General features: G+C 35.1%; 1 protein-coding gene across 1 annotated transcript in view; it reads left to right on the top strand.

The window, feature by feature from the left end:
- The first annotated feature begins 551 nt into the window (after positions 1 to 551).
- Positions 552 to 22,103, top strand: part of LOC128671239 (uncharacterized) — a 64,011-nt gene continuing 42,459 nt past the window's right edge. Inside the window, exon 1 of the mRNA XM_053747561.1 lies at positions 552 to 887. Within this exon, the coding sequence (XP_053603536.1) occupies positions 790 to 887 (98 nt within the window). The 5' untranslated portion in view covers positions 552 to 789. The remainder of the gene's footprint in view (positions 888 to 22,103) is intronic.

Below are 22,103 nucleotides of genomic sequence, written 5' to 3'. Positions count from 1 at the left end.
TGTCATCTAAATTTTCATCCCCATCGCTACCTAATCTCTAGGGGTATAAATGTGAGTTGAAAAAATAGCAAGTATATTTGAATTTTGGTCTTAAAATATTAATAATATTCTATGTATGGATTTATAATTTTAGCAAGGATTCATTTTAGTAATTAAGTTACGAAATTCAAATTGAACGAAATGTCCTTCTGGTACGAAACAAAGGCTAAAACATTTTCAAATAAATAGATTTCGAACAACCTAGGAAAAATCCAATCCAAGTCAATCTTCATTCTGCCACAGAGCTCAATTCAATTCCAGAGTATCGCAGGAAATCAGACCAGTGGGGACCCTATTCTCATGCAATTGAAAAAGTAAAAGACCTGCTTTTCGATGGTTTTAAGCAAAACAAACGAAAACGTTCGATCAATGCGTTCGCTCGGAATTTTGTGATTATTCGTAAATGCAGAAACAGCGCTAAACTTTACCTACCAGAAAAAATTGGAGAAAACTGATGGACTTCGATTACATGAGAATCGGGCCCTTGCAGTTCCCCCACCCTCGATAGATGGCGCCCGTCGAAAGGCGTGGTTTCACCCCTAAGCTTACACGGACGATATTGATCGGCCATTCATAAACAACTATTTTTGTTATCTGTTCAACAATTCGATATTTTTTTCTGCATGTTTATCAGATAGTGAATGCGCTGAATCACAATGATCAGTTGATGTGGAGCGGTGCTTGCGACGTAACGTACTTATGTTTGCTCAATCGGTGTGACAAGTGAATGGACGGTGTATTTACTGTTTTATGTATGGTGTTGTGGTTGAGGACACGATGACCAGGTCCAGCTACCGGCCTTTGATCCCTAGGGCTTCGCACACGTCCCTGGACAACCGGGAAATAGGGTAAGTTTTATAGCTTTTCTCCTCTGGAATTCCGATGATGATGATAACTTGGGTGGCGATTAATATAAGTATAGGTAAATAATATTCGAAATAGATTTATTTATTGTTTATCAGCCTATGTTTGGACCGTGTTTTCTATGTAATCAAATCCTATATCCTTTTCATAATCACTTACCTACTAGTTTAATTAGGTATGTTATTGATATATGTAGGTATTATACTTAGTAAATTTTATACATTATAACAAAATATACTTAGTAATAATTTTGTAAGTCAAACGTTTTTGGAAATTATAGCTGGGCTCGTGAGATATTTTGTAAATATTTTATAAATAGGTACGCTGTCCTTATTTTCTTCCCAAAATTCCCACAGGAACGTCTTAATAATATGTGACACTAACTAAATGCTCCTGTTTGAGTAGTAGGTACGCATTTAACCTAAATTATGTTAGCCGTGCTATTTGAAGTGTCAACAAACAGGCGCAAACAAACAAACTTCTTATTTCTTCGAGTGTCCGCCATTGTGATAAATAATTGAAATAAATCAAAGTTATCACAGATAATTCAGAATATATTATAAGTATTAGAAATGCAAAATAATTATTGTATCTTTTAAAACATCTGTTTATTATTTTCGAGCTATTTTAAACCTTATAACAACATACGACAGACGTTTATCAAATGTACGACTTTCATGTGTAACCGAATAACATTTGCGTGTCCTCAATATCAGTTATTTGATATTTGTGCCACGAAAATATTGACTTTTAGTTGAATATAACCGAAAATATAGTACTTATGTTCTTAATCTGATACTTCCCTCTAATACTCTAATTTCTCTCTCATCTTGTAGTGATGGCTGTGACGCAACGATGCCCGTAGTCCGCAACAAACGATTCTGTGAAGCGAATCTTAAAATTTTAAACACATTATTCGTCACGTACCATGCATTGCGCTCATATCCTCCTCGAGGACGACATCAAACCAACACTTTGGTTTTGCCAGCTCGCTTCTAAACATCTATCCAACTCTTCAACAATATCCACACCAAAAATCACTTCATTCCACCGCTCCGTAAGGCCAAACAAACACACTTTACGTTTATAATATTACTAGCGGTCAGTCCCAGATTCGCCCGGGTAAAACCATAACAATTTACCTTCCTCTTGAATCACTCTATCTATTAACATAACACCCGCATCAATTAGTGTTAATTCAGCCGTTACAAAATTAAACAATGATCTTGACCGGTTGAACCAATGGTCTAAACTGAATTTCCTCCACTTAAACCTAAATAAATCCAAGTATATGATACTAGGCACTCAGCACCAATTAAATGAAATTCAATCTCAATCGCCACAATTATACATAAATGGACAGTCTATTACTTCTACTTCAGAAGCTCGTAATCTAGGTCTGTTGATGGACTCTGAACTTCGTTTTCATTCATACATAGTAGAAATTTCCCGTAACTGCTTTTACCGTTTAAAACTTTTATACAAAATTTAGAGATTATCTTTGCCTTAAACTTCGTATAAATCTTACTGAATCAGTAATTTTGTCAAGATTTAATTACGTTGACTCTGTTTATGGACCGCGACTTTTAGCAAAAACTAAGGCACTCATTCAAAAAGTTCAAAATGCTTGTGCAAGATATTGCTTTAACATTCCACCACGACAACATGTATCACCCTTCATCAATTCTGCAAAAATGCTAAACATGTCGTCGCGCCGCTATATCCATCTATCTACTCTCCTCTTTGGAATTGTTAAATATCGTAAACCCCCATATTTATTAGAAAAGCTAAACTGGTCTTCTAGATCTCGCCTTGGCCTTTTCGTTGTTCAGAGTCACAAATTAACAGCTTTTAAAGGAAGTTTCAAATGCCGCAGCTAAAATCTGGAACAATTTACCTCCCCCTCTTCGTAATTTGTCATCTGTTACAATATTCCGTAAACGCATCAAAGAGTTTACTTTTTTGCGGCAAATTTAGGGCAATACATTGAATTATTTTTAGTTTCATATTTATACTTTATATATATATTTTTTTTTTCCATAGCTTCCATGTAATTTATCTTTATTCCTTTTTTTACATTTTTTCCTAAGTCAGTATATGTTTAATCCTATTGTTTGCTGTTGTTTGTTTTTGTTTCCGTACATATTAACTTGTTTATTTTGCCATCTTACCTACTTTTGTACTTGGTTCCAGCTGAAAATCAGCGCCTTGGCTCGATACCACGGCACCATGCTGAACTGGTCGCCATTTCGGCTTACATATTGTATTCGATCTATATTCGTTACTCTTTTGTATGTTTGGATTTTATGTGTTTGCCGAATAAATGATTTCTTTTTTTCTATCAAAATCCGTTGCGTACTTTGAAAGATCTAACCATACATAAGGACAGGAGGGAAGCAACTTTATTTTAAACTTACATATCTATCTATGTGAAGGATGGAAGTATGAATATACATTATACGATTATTCTCTACATGTATTTATCTAACAAGTGATGCTTACTGTTAACACATGCATATTAATTCCAGTTGACACAGACATACTACTAATTAGTTATGTATTAGTACACGACACGTGTCACGCGGATGGCTAGGCTCGTCACATTAGAATAAGTAGGCACATTACATTAGTAAATCTAGATTTAATTAGACTAGTATTAGATCTTCATACAAATTAAATTTTAGGTTATATTTTACTCACTCCTAAGAGGTTGCTCTCGTGAGATTAGCGGAAGAAAGGTAAAATAAATTTGGCAATTGGGTGATACTTCCGATGGTCCCGACACACAGACTTACAAACATTTATCTAGAATTCCTAGCTATATAAATAAAAGTACCTAGGTTCCCAGGTCTTGTCAAGGATTTGTCCTGAGTCTTGAATTTGTCAGAATATCAGAATTTGTCCTTTGTGTAAATCATTAGAGTCCAAAATCGTTACAATTTGTTAAATGTCGTGTTATTACTTTATTCCTAAGCGACCACAAGCGACCCACTTTGTCATCAGTTGCTATCGTTAAAATCTTGCCTCAATTGCAGTTCTTATTTACACACAATAGGAAAAACAAGACAATTTAACTGTAGTCGAATCTACATCTCTTTCCATAACATTAGGTAATTGCGTTTTCGTTTTATATTACTTAGGCATGCATTAAATACAAAATTTGAACTCTACTGGAGATAAGTAGGTTAAACTTGTTAGAAAAATACTGAATGTATTATATCACGCATGTCTGAAGGGCCATTAAACCTCTGTAGTATCATAATACAAGTATGCACGCAATTGAGATCTTTGTTTGTTACACATGCCTTGTCTCGACAACTAGGCGTCGTCCTACGGAAGCGACGGAACGCTGCACGTCGTGACGGTATATTCTTTGTCAGATTCTGAGAAAGAAAGAAAGAATGTACCTTGTACTATTTATGTACCTCTTCATCAGAGAATAGCAAATAAGTCCAACGCATTTTATTGACAATTTGAGAACAATACAGGACTAGATTTCCTTTGTTTTGTGAGTTAGCAAACGTTAAAGAAATGTTTTTGTTTCATATAGATAATTTCATTATTATTTTCAACAGTAAATACGTAATCGTCTGCATTTGAAGGCTATATTGAATCACGCACTTCCTTACACGCTTAGTACATTGTCTCTCATTATGTACTGCAATTGCTAGTCTTATCTGGAAATACATATATGTTGACATAAAATTTAACATGACAGTTGGTTATAATAAATAACAAATTATCTCTACACTAGACGCCCATCCCGGCTTCATTCGTGTAAAACCATATTAATAAAAAAATAGCCTGAAGGTTTCGTCGTCTGTCTCTTCATAAAAATCGTTTGAGTAGTTTTTTAGTTTATTCATTAGAAACAAAAAATGAACATACCAATTTTTTTTTATATTATTAGTATGGATAGAAGGTAAACGATGTCGCTATTCGCCTCAATATTTCATGATCTAGCTGAAATTACATTAATTGCATACATACTTGTGTATTTTTCCGCATATTGTTCGCTGATTAGACAATTTCTTGCAGGTCATTTTAAATAATATGTATTATTATTTATTATGCTAGTTTCAATTTCAAAGTAGAAATGCGTAATTGAAACTTATATTTTATATGTAGGTACTGTACAATCGGAGGAAATAAATCTGACCCCATTGTGGTAGTTAGCTCCACTATATGCACCACCAAGGAGAATTATAAGTTTAACGTGTCTGTGTATCTGTATGCCATGTCCGTGACATCGAACAGCAAAATGGCTAAACTGATTTTGATCTATTTTGTTCAGCTATGTTTGGAAACCATCAGCTCGATGGGATGTCGGCAGAAACGAAGTCATGAGTTTCTTAACTCCTATTCTTAGATACTGGTCATCGTTTATAGGAGCTCTCTATAAGTAATATTATTTAAAATTTAAAACATTTTCTCTTTATAAAATAACTTTCCGTATCATTATTATGTAATTCCCTGTACTTCATTCCTCGACATACCTACACCTTATAAATGGTAATCACGAGTAAAGTAGGTCTCGCATTATGTCAAAATGAAATTATCCCTTATCAACATCTCGGGACATTGTCCCTGGTTGCGACCGACCTTAATGGCGGTTTTGGGGTCAATGAGCTTTGTTTTACCTCGTTTAGAAATTAAATTATGAATTGACTTATTCAGAGACAAGGAAATAAATTTTTGATGGAGGATTTTTTATATAAATTCCTCTTCGCCTTTCTTCCTTCAATCCTCGACTCTCGGACAACGGAATATACCTACCTATGTATATCTATATCTCAATGTCTTGACTAGACTAATTTGAAAAAATAATTAGTACAAATGCAAAATGCATGTTTGTTTTCAATCACGCTAAATCAAAATGGAATTTTATGAAATTCGGTAGACGGCACTGGCTGCGCAGGAAACGCACCTCTGTGCATTTTCTCTACACTGTCAGAGCAGTAGTCGATTGTTATGGCGGCTAATCTGGCTATAAGTACGAATAGTGTACTCGACAAACAATACGCCCAAATTTATTGATTGATACATTGCTGGGTTTTTATTGCGGTAAATAATTTTCGTCGGTGTCTGTCTGACTTCGGCGATAGCGTAGGTATACCCGGATTAATTAGATGTATATAATAGTATTAGATGACGGTATGTAGGTATGATATTGTACCTACATTCAATACTTTGTGCGTTAAATTGTTTCCTTTCAATTAATACTTCCCTGAAATCCCTTTCGGGGATAAGTCCGCCTTTGCACGCACCTCTTTTTTATTTTACTGCTTGTCTCTGTATGAGTTTTCTTCGAGCAATTATAAAGAGTTTACAAACAAACGCACTCCATAAATAAGAAAGAATAAGAAATAATTATTATTAGACTGAAATACTTAATTAAACACATAGATATTTGTAGTTTCAAAATGATATTAGGTACTTTACTTACTAAGTACTTATTGTACAATCCATTAACTATATAAATAAATATAGATATAAATAACCAATAACATTGATAAAGACAACTTAATACCTACGTGACAGAATGTTATTATCAAACTTTAGTTGCGCTAATTATAGTTTTCTGGGGCAATTAATTGAGGACAAACTAAACAAATTATTTACTTTTTAGTTACTTTCATATTATACCATCGGAGGAGGTTATAATGGCGGTTTCGCAATGGCAGATCACGGGATTAGTGGTGTGATGCTATTAGCTGACACTAGTGTAGTAGATTTAAGTAGTTTATTATAGAAAGCAGGTTAATCATTTAGTCCCGGTTACTACTATTTATTTGTGTGATATGCGTGCCAATTGTCTGATAACTATGGGTGCCGATGACCGAACGAAGTGGTGACGAAAAAGTAGGAAAGCGGACCCTGGACTTCGACGCTCAATGGCTGAGAAAGAAACCGGATACTAGCTCAGATGAGAGAGAGAGAGACCTACTATTTATTTAAAAAACTTTATTGAATATGTATAAACGGTGGACTTATAAGGCATTCTCCAGCTCTACAGAGATAGCGAGGTGGTGCCATAAACTGCATCTAAACATATTTATACATATAACTAAACATATAAACTCGAGTTTGTAAATAAAAATATACCTAGGTAACAAGCGGCCCGCCCCGGCGTTAAAACCATAATGAAAAGTAGCCTGTCCACTACTGAAGGTTTCGTGTGACTCTGTGCCAAATTTCATCAAACTCGTCCTTGTAGTTTTTAAGTTTATTCATTAGGTACAAACAAAAGGCAAAACTATAAATATTTTCTCTTTATAATAATAATAATATGGAAGTATGGATTAAATACATTGGATTCTGAAGATCACTGGTAATTCTTTTCAGCTAATGATATATTTGTTTATAAACCCAAACCGTTTAAATTATTGCGTAAAATGGTTCTTTGTTTTGTTACCAACTGGAGTGTGTGGAAAAATAATAACTATCACTCTATTTTGGTCATATCGCGTAGGTACTTTAATTCTATCACAAAATGTACATAGAATTAAAGTAGGTACGCTTGCCGCACTCGAACATAACTAAACTGAGGCTAATCCTGTGTTCATAAAAATGCGTTTAATTTTTTTTGTTATATTAATTATAAACATATATTATTAATCATAAACTACAATTTGATACGCATCTAACTTACCTACCTACGCACCTAACTTAACTTGTCTCAGTGCTACGATCTACTACGCATAGGTACGAGTACATAGTTCATCTCCAATCTCAAATTGTAACGATTTCATAGCAATTGATTGGAATATCTAGTGTAACAACTTATCCAGTTACGTTTACATACACGCTAAACCTAAACCACTGTTTTATTATAAGTTTTCCTTGCGGTTATACAAAACTCATCAGCGAGCAATACGACTTTTTTCATTTGTATTGTTTAGTGTGAATTTCTAGGAACTTCACCTACCTACATCGCTGGAAAGCGAATGAAATCGTAACAAATTGATGAATAAACCACAACGCAACTTATGTGTATTGACAGTTGACACCTACCCTACCTCCTAACATACTAGTATATTATGGTTCAATGATTACGTCGCGTTTAGATAATAAAATCGTACTTAATGCCTTTTACGATTTGTATCATAAAACTAAAACGTACCTACCTACACATATTTCCCTCTCTTTTGTATCAAACTTTGACGAACAAGATGCCGATAACAATTGCTACTCGATGTTTCCATTCATAGTCAAATAAGATGGAGATAAAAGATCGACTCATTTCATAACACAGATAACAGTAGCTCAAGATTAAGTATTTGTTCTTGTTTGTGATAAGTATTTACGTATATAGAGATAATAACCTCAAATTATAGCTATATATAACTATACGTTGAGGTTATCTTAGACTGTGAAACGTGCCAGTGTGAATGACTTATTTATGACTAAATACAATGATAGATTCTTAACTATGATTTTCATTTTCTATCACGTGGTTTTTAATGTGACAATCTAAGGCGACAGTATTAGTACATCAATTCTGAATACAATAACTGACTACATTACTTTTTAGACTGTAATACCTATAATTAAACAACCGCTTACATATAATAAATCCACAATAACACGAAGTCCTGAAATCTGAGTTTATAATAGACAAACGTTTATCATAAACTCATAAACAACTGCACGGAATTTCATGCGGTTTTCACCAATAGATAGTGAGATTCTTGAGGAAGACATAGGTGTGTGAATTATTGCTTTTACTCAAGTGAAGCCGAGGCGGACTTATTAAATAGTTATAATTTTTAATTACGCTAGTAATAAATACTTATAATTATTTAAAAAAATACCAATGTACTTAATAGTTACATTATTTAGGGATTTGTAATGTAACGTGACCTACATTCGTTGGAGGATGATCAAAATGAGCCCTCGGCTTAGTGAGGAAAAGGGACAATGGAATGAATACGTACTGGGTGAAAACTATTTGTTTTGACCAAAACTACCATCCCCGACGGTCGACCTACATAGGTCGACTGACAAACAAACGCTGTAAGATATAACTTACTTCCTTAAAATAGAGATAAAAAACAACTCAAGTATTTGTAATGTTGTTGTGGTACTTAAGTATATGAAACCGTGAAACCTTACTGCGTAGACAAAGACAAAGATTATTTATTTGCAAAAACCTCATGTTTTTACATTTTTTTACAATGTGGTTAAAAGAAAAACTTAATCATACATGTTTCAGGAGAGCATGCTATCATCCCACAAACGTACTTATTTTTAATTCCTACTCTTTCTCTCTCACATTTGAGCATTTTCCCAATGTTTTCAGTGTCCATAAAGGCAATGTTTGTACATCACGAAACATAACATAACCGGGACCGCGTAAAAACGTCATCAAAATTAATGAATTTCGGAAAATCCGTCCGGGGTAACAAATTGACGACTAAGCTAAACAAATCCATTCCGAAAGGGCATTTGACCCTTGCAAATAAGGTAGTTTACAACGACGACATTTTTGCTAAGATTCGACTGTTGCTATGGTCTTCCTATATGTTCGACATTTAATAAACCTTTATTACAGCTGACGTGTGATAAAATGTATATTATCAAAGATGAGACATACGGGATTATAGAACATCTATAGATACAGCTAGATTTTGGATAACTTCCAGTTAGATAGTGAAAACAAAAAGAAGTTACCAGATAAATTTCGCTTCGTCACATAATCTCTCCAGGTATCGAATGGATGATTAAAAGGGAGAATTATATCAATTTATTTCTTTTCAAAAACGTTAATGAAAGTCATTAACTTTGGAACATTTTCAGAGCTTACTAAATTAACCTGCGAAGCTCGACATAGTTCAACTCATTAGCGAAGAGAACTTCAGTAAAAGCTGCGCAGAACCGGCGTTAAGCCAGCTTACGGATGCTCATTAAAGCCTTTTACATTTTAAGCTCTAATTGTATTATAAACTTATTTTACCAGTCTATTTTTAACGCCTGGTGAATAGGTAGGTATATGGATCAATGCGTCACGTGACGTCATCGTCGGCGTAGCTGTGGCAGAATCTGGATGGGACCCAGTTTCCGAATAACCCTTTCATCAAATTCGAGTGACGCATATAATGACAATTGGTTGGCCACACCACGACCATATTTCGCGACGATCCTTGAACTAGAGTTGGAATCCAAATGCACAGATATGTATGGGTATATATGTATATAATTATATATGTATGGTGGTGGGTACCTACTAGATATTTTGGCGGAGGTAAAGTTATTATGACCTGAAGCTTTTTTATTTATTGTTGTTTCTGAAAAAATGCCCGCCTGAACCGTAACCACAGCCTATAGGGGTGTCTGTCACACGTGTATTAGCTACTTTGTGACCACCCTTCAAACCGGAAATAATGCAAGCCCTGCTGTTTGCAATTGCAACAATTACGTAAATAAATTGAATGATTTCTTTAAATCTTATACTCTTCTTCGTCATCGTTCCGACCCACAATTAGATACTTTACGATTGCAATAAATACTTTTAAATTGCTTCTCTTAAGCTTGTGACTTTGAACATGTAACTATATTTGTAAAAAATAAAACAACGTAAATGTGCCTGTCTACACATATATATGCCACGTTTTACACTAGAAAATTCTGCCGCACGCCAGCAAATATAGGTCAGAAGAATATGTGGAACGAGTTTTTAGTTCCAAGTGCCAAGAGCAACTCGACGCGAAACATTTGAAGCTAACAAACTAACTTGGGCTTGTAAATACATAATTTCATGAGTAAGATTGACAAAGCCCTGGTCTCTCTGGAGGACCTTTTGGTCAATAGGCGACATCACCAACACCAGGACAACCTAACCTTCCTCACGTATGCGGCACGTAGACTTGTAGTTTGTAGCTTTGTTAGATATTATTTAATTTGGATTTGAGTTTAATTTGGTGTTTGTGAAGGTCTAATTTGAAACCTATACCAACACCAGGACCTATACCAGATTTTAAAGTTAGACTATCTGCTATATAATTGTAAACCGCATTAAATTATATCCAGTAGGTACCTATATTTTGAGTGATGCGCGAACAAACATTACAGACAGACAAAAATTCAAAATAAAACTGTTTTGGCTTCTGTTAGTCCCGTACATAGACGTATTAAATAGTCCCGTAAAGACTCCTTTTATTATATTTATTTTTCTTTAATATCTTCTATGCACAGACATAGCCTACTTACAGTTTTAATAACTGTATATAGATTATATGTATAGATTATGCTATAGAATACCTATTAGCCATATATACAGCCCAAATTGCGGATCGGTGCTGCTCTCATGTTTCAATACGTCCGTACTGTTAAATGAAATAACAGACGAAACAAAAAGGCACAGCTAGTATGTGTAAAACTCCAGACGGGATCTACTCCTACGGGATGTAGGTACAATATAAACTCCAAACAGGTACATTTGGCGCCGCACCAAGCCCCGAGCCTCGAGGCTTTTGGGGAGGCTCCAAAACTATATATCCTCAACCACAATGTCATCAACGTAATACAGCTCGATGCGCGCTAGTTACGGCTGTATTTGAGATTGCGTGTAACCTCAACTCTGCTTTCCCACCAACCAAAAAAGCACTTCCTCCGTTTCTTTTATTTTTTCCTCTTGCTGTATGAAAGAAATGCCACGCAACCTGACATATTTGAAAAAAACCAATAGGTTTAGAAAGGTGCCCCGCGCGCAAAGAACCAATTAGATTTTTCGATTTATCTATAGTCGCATTCTCTATTGGTTTTTCCAAAATGTCACTTTAGTTTGTGATTTTGAATGTTGTGGAATGCCAATAACTCCCAACCGAAACAAAACAATGCCTCTTTAATGCCAGTATAACAAATAAAGTTTTATCACTATAATTATTAAAATCGCCACTAAAAATAATAAATCACACAAGTAACGACGTATACCAGTATATTTACGTCCCAACTGGCGGACTTCCAAACAGCCTCCGATCCAGAGAATTCAAAACATCCGAAAACCTTTATGATAAACTATCTTAGGGTTATGAACTACTACCTCGTTTCTAATAATAACTCCAAACTAGGTCACCTCCAGATTTTAGCTCACTCAAATATTAAGTTATATTGTTCTAACAGCCGCGTCCACGCCGCGTCATCCTTGGTTTGATTTTAAATATAAAATTCGTTCCAGAATAAAGAGGATTTACAAAATATAAAATGTAAACTTTCGCGCCAAAAATAGCTCAAAAGATATAGATTTCGAGAAGCGCTCACAATGCCTGTGATTGGTCACCAATTGAATTTGCCAGAAATCGGGATGTACCCGCGGTAATGCAATAAATAAACTCGTTCGTTTGTCGGTTCGGTTGGCACAGGCTTGGATTAAGCTGAATAAAAGTTTAGAACTCATAAAGCGTCCGTGCCCCCAGGGTACCCCAAAATTGTTGAAGTTTCGGCTATGATTTTACAACCAGCCGTCTGTCTGGCATAAAACCTCCTTAGAAATGCAATTGTTGCGTATATTAAGGGAGGATACTTCTTCATAGTCGTATACCTTATGACTATGAGGGTCGTGGAACATGGAATGAAACACACGTAACAACTTTCTTGGCATTATTAATGGAATTCACACACAAGCTAATAATCAACAAGTGTGCAGGTTTCCTCACGTTTTTTTTTTCCTTCACCGGAAGCGAGTGGTGATCTATGAAAACTACTATACATAAGTCAGATTGGTATACTAACTCATGTGAGACGAGTAGGATTCGATCCTGGGACCTTTCGATCCTCAGGCAGGGGTCTTAACCATTACATCGCCTCCGAGAGGATATACGGTGTGGTCCTATTTTAAGGCGAAACCACGCGCTACATAAAAAAGTCGTTGCATTTGTTCATCTGTTGCATATAAGAGGTACCTGTCGCAATGCGGGTGTTAGTGGTAGTTAATATTGTAAACTGCGGATGCGGGAGAGCGCAGATGGTGGATTTACATTGACACTTAGATTTTACGCTGCATGTGTACATTGAAATGAAGAGGTGAGTCTTGAAAATTTCTAGGTTCTAATTCTACTTGTTTTATAGCTAAGCTATAATGTAGTTAGTAAATCTGACTCTTGTACCTGTGGTACCTATATACTTACCTACATATTAGTTTTCATAAGCCTCCATTTGCTTCCGATGAAAGAAAAAAACGTAAGAAAGCCTACACCACAGATTATATAATACTACTTGAGTTGAGTATTAAATTTAGTACGTAGACTGTTAAGTTCACTAGTGTGTATGCGTTTACTGTCACTAGATGGCGGTATTGGTAAAATTAAAAGTCAAAGATGCCACTTCAATATTGAAGTTATATAACCTGGTTATATAACCTGAAGCCGGCTGCCATGTCTATCTGTATGTCCGCAATAAACTGAGAAACGACTGCACGGATTTTTATGCGGTTTTCATCATCAGATAGTATATTTCCTAAGGAAGCGTTTAGGTGTATCACATGTTATGTTTTTACCCGAGCGAAGCTGGGACACGCGGCTAGTAATGTATATATCGGTGGTAATGTTAATCTAATTAACTTAATACCACTCGAGGCAACTTGTGAGCCTAACGTCTGGGCTATTTTTAACCTCATTATTGTAACTGTTAATTGGTATAATCTTTTGTCTGGATGGAGAGTATTTATAAACACTAAGTAAAAGGTTATTATTATACAATGATATTTGTAATATACTTACCTCGTTGTAGTCCTAATTAACTCATTCATAATTATCTCTAAATTAATTTTACTTGTTGCTGGTAAATTTATAAATTTTGTTAAGATTTTGACTTTACATGTGATGGATACACGAATTTCTTTGCTATCTCTTCTTCCCTTGCTCGCCTTACGAACTTTGTATCAAAAGTAAAATCTTGCATGCATGCATTGTTCTTCATACACTGCGAATATTGGTCCTCAAAAAATTCCGGCAGCTACCAATGGCAGAAAAAGAAGTCGAACCAGAGCGGAATAAACGGTTTTGACAAAAATATAAAGATCGCTTATGGTTTTATGAACCTCAACCCTTTTTAGGAATGCTGCTCGTTGCCTAATTGCTATATATCCCCATAATATCCCTTAGTCGCGTGTACAAAATCCACCGGAAGATATTCAATGTCCGTATTCTATTCTATTGCGCTAACCACATGCCTATTTACAAATTGCATACCTAAAAATGTAGGCCAAACATGTAGGATCAAATTTTCTTTTCATAAAACTCATGTTTTTAGGTATAAATTATCTCCTGAGATGTGAAAGTATTAACTAACAAGTACCTAACTAATAAATTCACGTGCATTGCAGAATCAGTTTCACCGTAAAAGATGTGTGGGTGTCGTGTCTACACTCCGTGGTATCATCTAACACCATGTGCAGTGTATTGTTATCACTCGTAGTAAAAGTGTTTGCGCACACATGTGCGTGCCATAATTATAATGTGCGGTGATTAGTATAATAATAGCTACACGCACGGGGTGGCGTAACACATGTTTTGTGAAAACCAGAGCAAGACAATATCATTCGTGATACAGACGATCACAAAAGTCTGAAGTTAAGTAAAACAATGTTATCTAAGAATAGCCCACTAGGCAAGGTAACCACGCAGACAGCATTCCCGCCTGAATTGAAACAGAAATTCGCTGTGCGAGGAAGTCACGGTTGCCTCCCTCAAGCGTTTGCCAAGATCAGTATTTTTTAAATTAAACTTATTTTTTTATTTCATTTGGAATAATTAATTCCAAGATAAATCATTCATATTTATAATTCGTGCATATAATGAACGAATATCATTAATGAGAATGACATAGTTACTCGCAAAGTGAACCGTTCTTCGAAAAACTTTAAAATCGTCGATGATTGTACCTGAGCACGACATGTGTGCTGAACAATATGTATTGTTTATGAAGCACCCAAAAGGTAACAGCAGATCTACCTCTATTATAACATGTCAAGAAGTGCTCAAGTACTGTGTTGTAAATTCAAATCAGGACAGAATTGGAAAATGGGCGGTTTTGAAGCTATGGTGGCCTAATGGTTAAAACCTTCCGCCTGTGATCGAAAGGTCCCAGGTTCGAATCCTACTCGCGTCATATGAGATTGTATACCAATCTGACTCATGTATAAAATGACATTTGGATCTCGTGATTTGAATTCTGTGTCAGTGAATTCAACCCAAGAATACCTCTCGTATATAAATAGAGAAGAGTGAGCGCTAAAAATAACTCGCACAATGCGGCTGATGTTCATACATAATACGTATGATGTATTGATATGTAGGAGGAAATTCCAGAAACCACTCCAAGAAATGAATAAATTTCATAATGGAGTGGTAACCTAAAAAAATCCAATGATATCTAATATTGTTTTCAGCGATTATGACTCTCAACTGCCCACGTTACCTTCAGCTTCACAAGATCACATTTTATAATGCCAAAGGATAAAGTAAGAAAGAGTTGCACCATTAAATTTGACGTTCAATATAATTGGTTGAGTAGTTAAAGCGTGAAGAGTTAACAAATTTACTTTCGCATTTATAATATTAGTTAGGATATCGAGGTCGTAAATGTACGAAAATGAAACACTGTTCTTTTCATTGGACTATTTACAATATCTCTCTACGAAATGCATAACACGTAAAATTGTACTAAGCTGTACAATTTTACGTACGTGTATAATTTACGTTTGAAATTGTATGGCAAGTAAAATCGATACAATATTTTTAAGTGTAACTTCCAAATCCATATACTTATTGAAAACGCGCAAGAAATGTAATCTTGACAGAATACGTATAGAAAAGAGGTTGTTCAACGTTATCCTTATCAATGATCTGAAAATAGCATGAGAAAGCATGCGGATACAGATGACAATAACAATGAACGTTGTATTGTTTCCGCAAAATGCACTCACGGCCGCTCACGACTTCGTCTACGTAAGATTGTAAAAGTTGCCACTGAAATATTTTACATCGAGTGTCAAATGAATTCTGTGCAAAGCTGTCGCAAAAATAACCACCGAAAACAAGATGGCGATGACAATGTTTAAACAAAGTTCAAGAAAACTTTACACGGTACTGGAAAGAATGGAAATAAGTTTGTCGTCTAATAGTTAGCGCAATTATTAGGTACATTCTGGAATTCTTCCAAACGTAAACCTGTCAGTTGTATAAAATTAAAACTGAACTAGTCATGAGAGTGTGAATCACAACGTGACAAAAACTGAAACAGACCATTTAGAATTTCACAATATTTGTGCTGAATGCGATCAAAGTTATGGTGCTACTGATAAATATACGTTGCGATACGACTCCACCGATAGAAGAAACAGGTGATTCTATGTTATTCTAGGCTGGTCACGGCACGACTAGATATAGTTAATAATACCCGCTCTATCACCTACGTTATGGCCAGGGAAAAGGTGGGTCTAAAAGGACGTTTATGTAGATATGTGCGTGCATATGTAATCTTTCGTACATTCAAAAATTCATGTGAACGTTTCATCATATTAACTTATGAAAGTTCGAATCAGTGATTGAAGATATTCTGAGACCAGTTAGGCATGTGAATGCGAAAGTTTATTGTAAATTTTATCTTAAACATACAAAAAATACTTAAAGCCTTGTTTCTCCATGGGAACAATAATTCACATTTAAAATCTTTACCATTATGTTAATAAAATTTATCTATGCAAATTTAAAACAGAATCAAATGATACTATGCGATCACTTTCAAGTAGCTTACATTACTCGAAATCAACCTTTGATATTTAAACCATTCTATTACATTCCTAATTATTTACGTCACATGGGACGTATTTAAAGCAGATTCTTAGCGTAGTAAATAGATATGTTGAGAGGTTGGCATGAATCAGATCACGGTAGATAGATTTCGGCTGAAAGTTGGTGCGCCGCCAAGTGGCTGGCATGGCACTGATAAGAAGCGCCCATACGTTGAATGTATTGATGTGCCGCTGTAAACTTCTCTTTTCTCAGAAAATTTCCTTGATAATTTCTGTAACTTTTAACACATTTGATTAACACTGAATATTGAACATTGAACACGAAATAATAAGAAGAAGGGCAACAGTGGACACTGTTGATCATAAGCCTTAGTTAGAAATTGTCATTTTTTAGTTCAGCAGGCCTACCATCAACTTTTACAGAACGATTCCAAAGCAACTCAGTTCAATTTAGGTACCTAAAATGAATCGCATTCATACTAAAACTTAAGTCGATGGTACGAATTTGCGATGCGAGCGATGGTGGATCGCGTTAAGAGATGATGGTAAGCCCCCAGTTCAGATTTATTTCTAGACTAGAACATAATAGAATCTAGATTAGAAAGATGAATAGATGAACTCTATGTATATTATTGCTCCATTTATAAAAGAAATATAAGTTATAACTAGCCATTTGATGAAGGCAAAGACGCACTTATCGTTAAATCATTTTTTTCCAGCCGATCTTTTCAGAATTTTTACAAGACGTAAACCTATGGAATTTAAAAAATATAAGTACCTATTTAATTTCAAAAAACTACAAACTTCAAATTCCGATAGATCAATAAAGCATGAAATAATAACACAGGAACTCACTGTGCCACTGACACAGTTTGTCTACAAAGTAATCAAACCCTGTTGTAATTCATATCCACCACGCGTGCGTCAGCGGATTATGCGGATGAGGATCTCTTCAGCCTTGCCTCGTGGAATCTGTTGTTCCAGATGATTGGCCACCTTCGATTTATGTGCGTATTTATATTGCTGTATCTTTGTATTCTAAATCTAACTATTTATCTGATGACATTGAGAATGATAAAAAAAAAATCACATAAAATCACATGGGAAAAGGAATATACCTAGCTGGCATATTCGTTTTTCCACAAGTGTATTATGAAGGTATTAGTGTATTGTCAGTAATTAATTTTGTACACTGTATTATTTTATATCAAATATGTAATAATAATCGTTTCATTCATTCATTTTATTCTGCGAAATGTTAAGTAAATTCTAAATATAGGAATATTGTTATATATTTATGAAGGTTGACTTTTTTAAACACTATTCAAGTGTTCACAGCAGGACTTAATATTAAGTTCTTTCTCTTCACACAATAATTTAGTTTTATTGTTTTTTACTCCATGTAAGTGGTAAATAGGTTGTGCAAATTTAGCACCTGGAAAATTTGAAAATTTTACTATGCATGGATGTTTGGAATCATCAAGAAAATTTGATAATACGCCCTTCATAGATTAATAGATGTTTATTGCACACCTAAAGCATACTCTTTACTAAAACTGAAATAAACAACAAGGATCACCTAAGGCGACCAAGACTGCATAATCCTGTAACTAAGAAAACTGTAACGAAATTAATTAACCAAACACTATAACAGGATAATCTAAACATCAATTTACAACAAAATCCCAAGATGAAGCATACAATTCTATAGTAAAACGATAAAAATAATACTCGATAAAAACAATCCAATTGCAATCTGCTTACGATCAATATTCCCTGAAGCGAATTTGTTACTACGCCGAAATTAGGTTGCAAATACAAATAGGATATGATTATTCGTTACGTATCGGTTTCCAGATATTCAGGCCGGAAATCTGTTACTTTTCCTTATAACCCACCTTTCGAGGAAGTCTGTTTTTATCCCTAGACACAAGAAGAGAGCTGTTATACTTTTAGCATACGTATATCTGTGTTGGTTTTATATTTTGGATAATCATTTTGTTGTTTTAAATGTAGTATCTTATATTGTTCTGAAGAGTTCAGATCGAATGTTTACTAAATCCCAAGCATAATTTCATAGAATTTCAAGAAGTGGGCCCTCAGACCACACGCACATGATCTAGGCCACCTTCCCCTAACAAGGACTATAGCTCAATAGGGGTATGTGGAATAGGGAAACTGGATATGGCGTAGAATCGTGTAGATTGAGAAGAATCTCAATCTACATTATGAACTTAAAAATATGATCTTTTGCAATCCAGCAGCGTATCAGCAGCTAGGTAAATAGAACCAATTACTCCATTTTATCAATTACTAAACCTACTTCACGATGAGAACGGCCTAGGTTGAACTAAAATTAGCGAGAATGGTAACAACATGATAGTAAACGAAAAAGAAGACTTTAGCCGAAGAGTTTTGCTCCTCTCAGTGATGATCCAAAAATAAAGTGCTCATTGCGAATCCAAACATTTTTACTATAAAAACCTCAATTTTCCTTCTTGTATTGTTCTCCGTTGAAACATATTTTAAATGTTCAGAATCTTGGTGGAAATAAGTAAGTAGGGAATTACAAAAATATATGTATCCTCAACGACAAAGCATTGTTCTATCGCTCTCACGGTCGTGGCCGTGATGATTTCGGCAATTAAACCATATTTGTGTTTAACATTATGTCCTGTTTGTCATAAAACTGCAATTTTATGTCCACATAATGGAACACAATCTTTTAAGTAGACGTTTCCTATCCAAAGAATTTCACTGCGGAACTAATTCTGGCTATGCCGTTTTTGCCAGGTCCTGGCAGAACGGGCGAATCCAATTAGTGCTGATTTGATGTCGTCAAAGTTGATATGAGTTCCAATGGTCTGACCACTAAGGATACCGAAGACCGTGCCGAAGCCGAAGTCAAGATAAAGAAAAAGTAGGAAATTCTTGCACTCTACGGCTGGGAAGAAAACGCTCAGAGAGTACCATTGACACTGACATCAACCGTTTCAAATTCGGTATTTGGTCGACCATTTCACTTACCTTTGTTTTCAATGTAAGTAGAAGTAAAAGTAGTACTCCACTTAAAGTAATTATGTATTTACGACAGGAATTCCGAAACGAATTTGTTGTCCCGTGTAAATATAGAACAAGCGACGCGTTTCGATTACGAGAGGTTATTGAACTTCTGATTATCATAAAAGAAATAAGAAAAACCATCAATGTTATGATGTGGCTACCCTATAGTGCATTTGAAATGTTAGCATATTGCACTGTTTCTACGACAGAATAAGGGCGAAACCGAATAGTGGCCTGAAAATTATAGCCGACAGGGCATGACATGGACATTGCCTTAGTAGGCCTGAGATATTTAGCTCGTTTCATTATAGTTTTAGGTACTAACAATATCTAGTTACTTATAATTTTATGAGTGTCAACTTATTAGAACACGTAGATACCCCAAATTTCGGCATTATCCACAGATAAAAGAAAAATATGCGTTATCGATACAATACGAACGGATTCGATTTTCAAGTTTTCGAATAAAACAAATGCGAATCAAACTGGAGCACAGTCTCGTTCAAACTTTGATTCGATAAACGTTCAATAAGGTGTTACGAGTATTATATTTATTCGAGTAGTTTTGTTATTTTTTAATATGACAGACGAAAATATTGTAGGTTTAAAATGACAGTTCTTTTAATTCAACGAGCGGAACACATGCGTATTGCGAATGTTTATTTTAGTTTATAACTTCAAAAGTAGAAACTTCTTTAGTACAAAAGATTTGCCATATCCAAAAGTTCTTATTATCAGTTCCATAGATTCCAGAATATATATTGCTTAACACTCATAAATGAGCTCTCCGGGTTATCGCCCTCATTATGAATGTTACGTGATTATGTTGTGACGTGTGTACACAGCTTTACTTTACGAGGAATAGCTATGAGAATAGATACTTTGGTGTATAGGCATCATAAAATGTATTCTGGAATTCTATTTTTAAAATTATGCGTCATCAAATTGGGTGACGATGGTGTATTTATTTTTTGTGAAACCTCGATTTCGAAAATAGAACCCCAGTTATTTAACTCCTCGTCGTTATAATGGTAATTAAAATTCCAAAGTGATAAAGCATATCGAAAGCAAAGAAGCGGTCGTTATCCAGAGGTTAAAAAACTACCTATGGTCGAATGATCCCAGGTTTAAATCTTACTAACACATGAGTAGTAATGTAGGTAAAACAATCTGACTAGAAAGAAAATGGAAATAAATAGATACATAGAATATGCCAAAAGTACTTCTACAACTACCTACCGACAACTCGTGGCCAGTAGTCACATAAACACTATTAAACTAAATGATTTTCATTACATAGTATAAAACAAAGTCGCTTCCCGCTGTCTGTCTGTTCCTATGTATGCTTAGGTCTTTAAAACTACTCAACGGATTTCGGTGCGGGTTTTTTAAATACATAGATTGATTCAAGAGGAAGGTTTATATTATACATATAACATGCGTAATATTGCACCCATGCGAAACCGGGGTGGGCCGCAAGTAGATTATATAATCAAAATTATAGACATCCGCCTATTATACAGATTAAATAGGCATTGGATTTAAATAGGTATCAGTAATTAACTCCAATATCAGATCCATGTTAAAGAGATAGGTCTGATAATGGCGGAATCTATTAATAACGTGAACCTACTAATCTACCCGAGCAAACAATGGCTGCTGCTTATTATTAATAGTGGTATTTGTCTTGTCTGTTTGCTTATAGTTTGATTAATTTTGACTGTACAGACAGATCGGTCTTTTTTCTTCTTTCTTCTCTCTCTCTGTCATAAGTGTGTCTTCCTCAACCATTCCAGATGTATTCACGTCACCTACAGGAATCTGACGCGTCGTCGGTCGGCCTATTCACGTGTTACACGTGTTGTCACGGCCTATGCTCCATTTCACGCACTAGGCGATAAACTTATCATAAGCAAGTGATGGTCTATGAAAACTACTATACAAAAGACAAAAGTACAAACACACGTACCACAAGTTGAACCTGGGACCTTTGATTTCACAGGCGAGCGTCCTAACCATTGAACCACTACCGCTTCATTGGACCTAACGCTACACAAAACAATAAAATTATATTAATTATAATTTAATTATAATAATTAATTCAGTCTTAGATAAAAGACTGTTTTACATAATTTAATGGCTAGTTCACCAAGAAATCAGAAACAGTGCCGAGCCGTGCTTGGTACAACGGCGCTGAGAAATGATTTTCCCTTTTACATCTATAATAATATTTTGTTCCAAGTAAAACGTGCAATCTGCTCGACAAACATAATTAAAATAACTCACAATAATGCTTCTCTGACACGATCCATCTTCAGACATATGTGAAATACATAACTGCGATCCCTACATCCACTATTTTGACTTAGATCTACTGTCTTGCATC

The sequence above is a fragment of the Plodia interpunctella genome, chromosome 7 (assembly GCF_027563975.2).
Source record: "Plodia interpunctella isolate USDA-ARS_2022_Savannah chromosome 7, ilPloInte3.2, whole genome shotgun sequence".
Taxonomy (NCBI): Eukaryota; Metazoa; Arthropoda; class Insecta; order Lepidoptera; family Pyralidae; genus Plodia; species Plodia interpunctella.
Note: the sequence above shows the minus strand (reverse complement) of the source record. Positions and strands in the feature narration are given on the sequence as shown.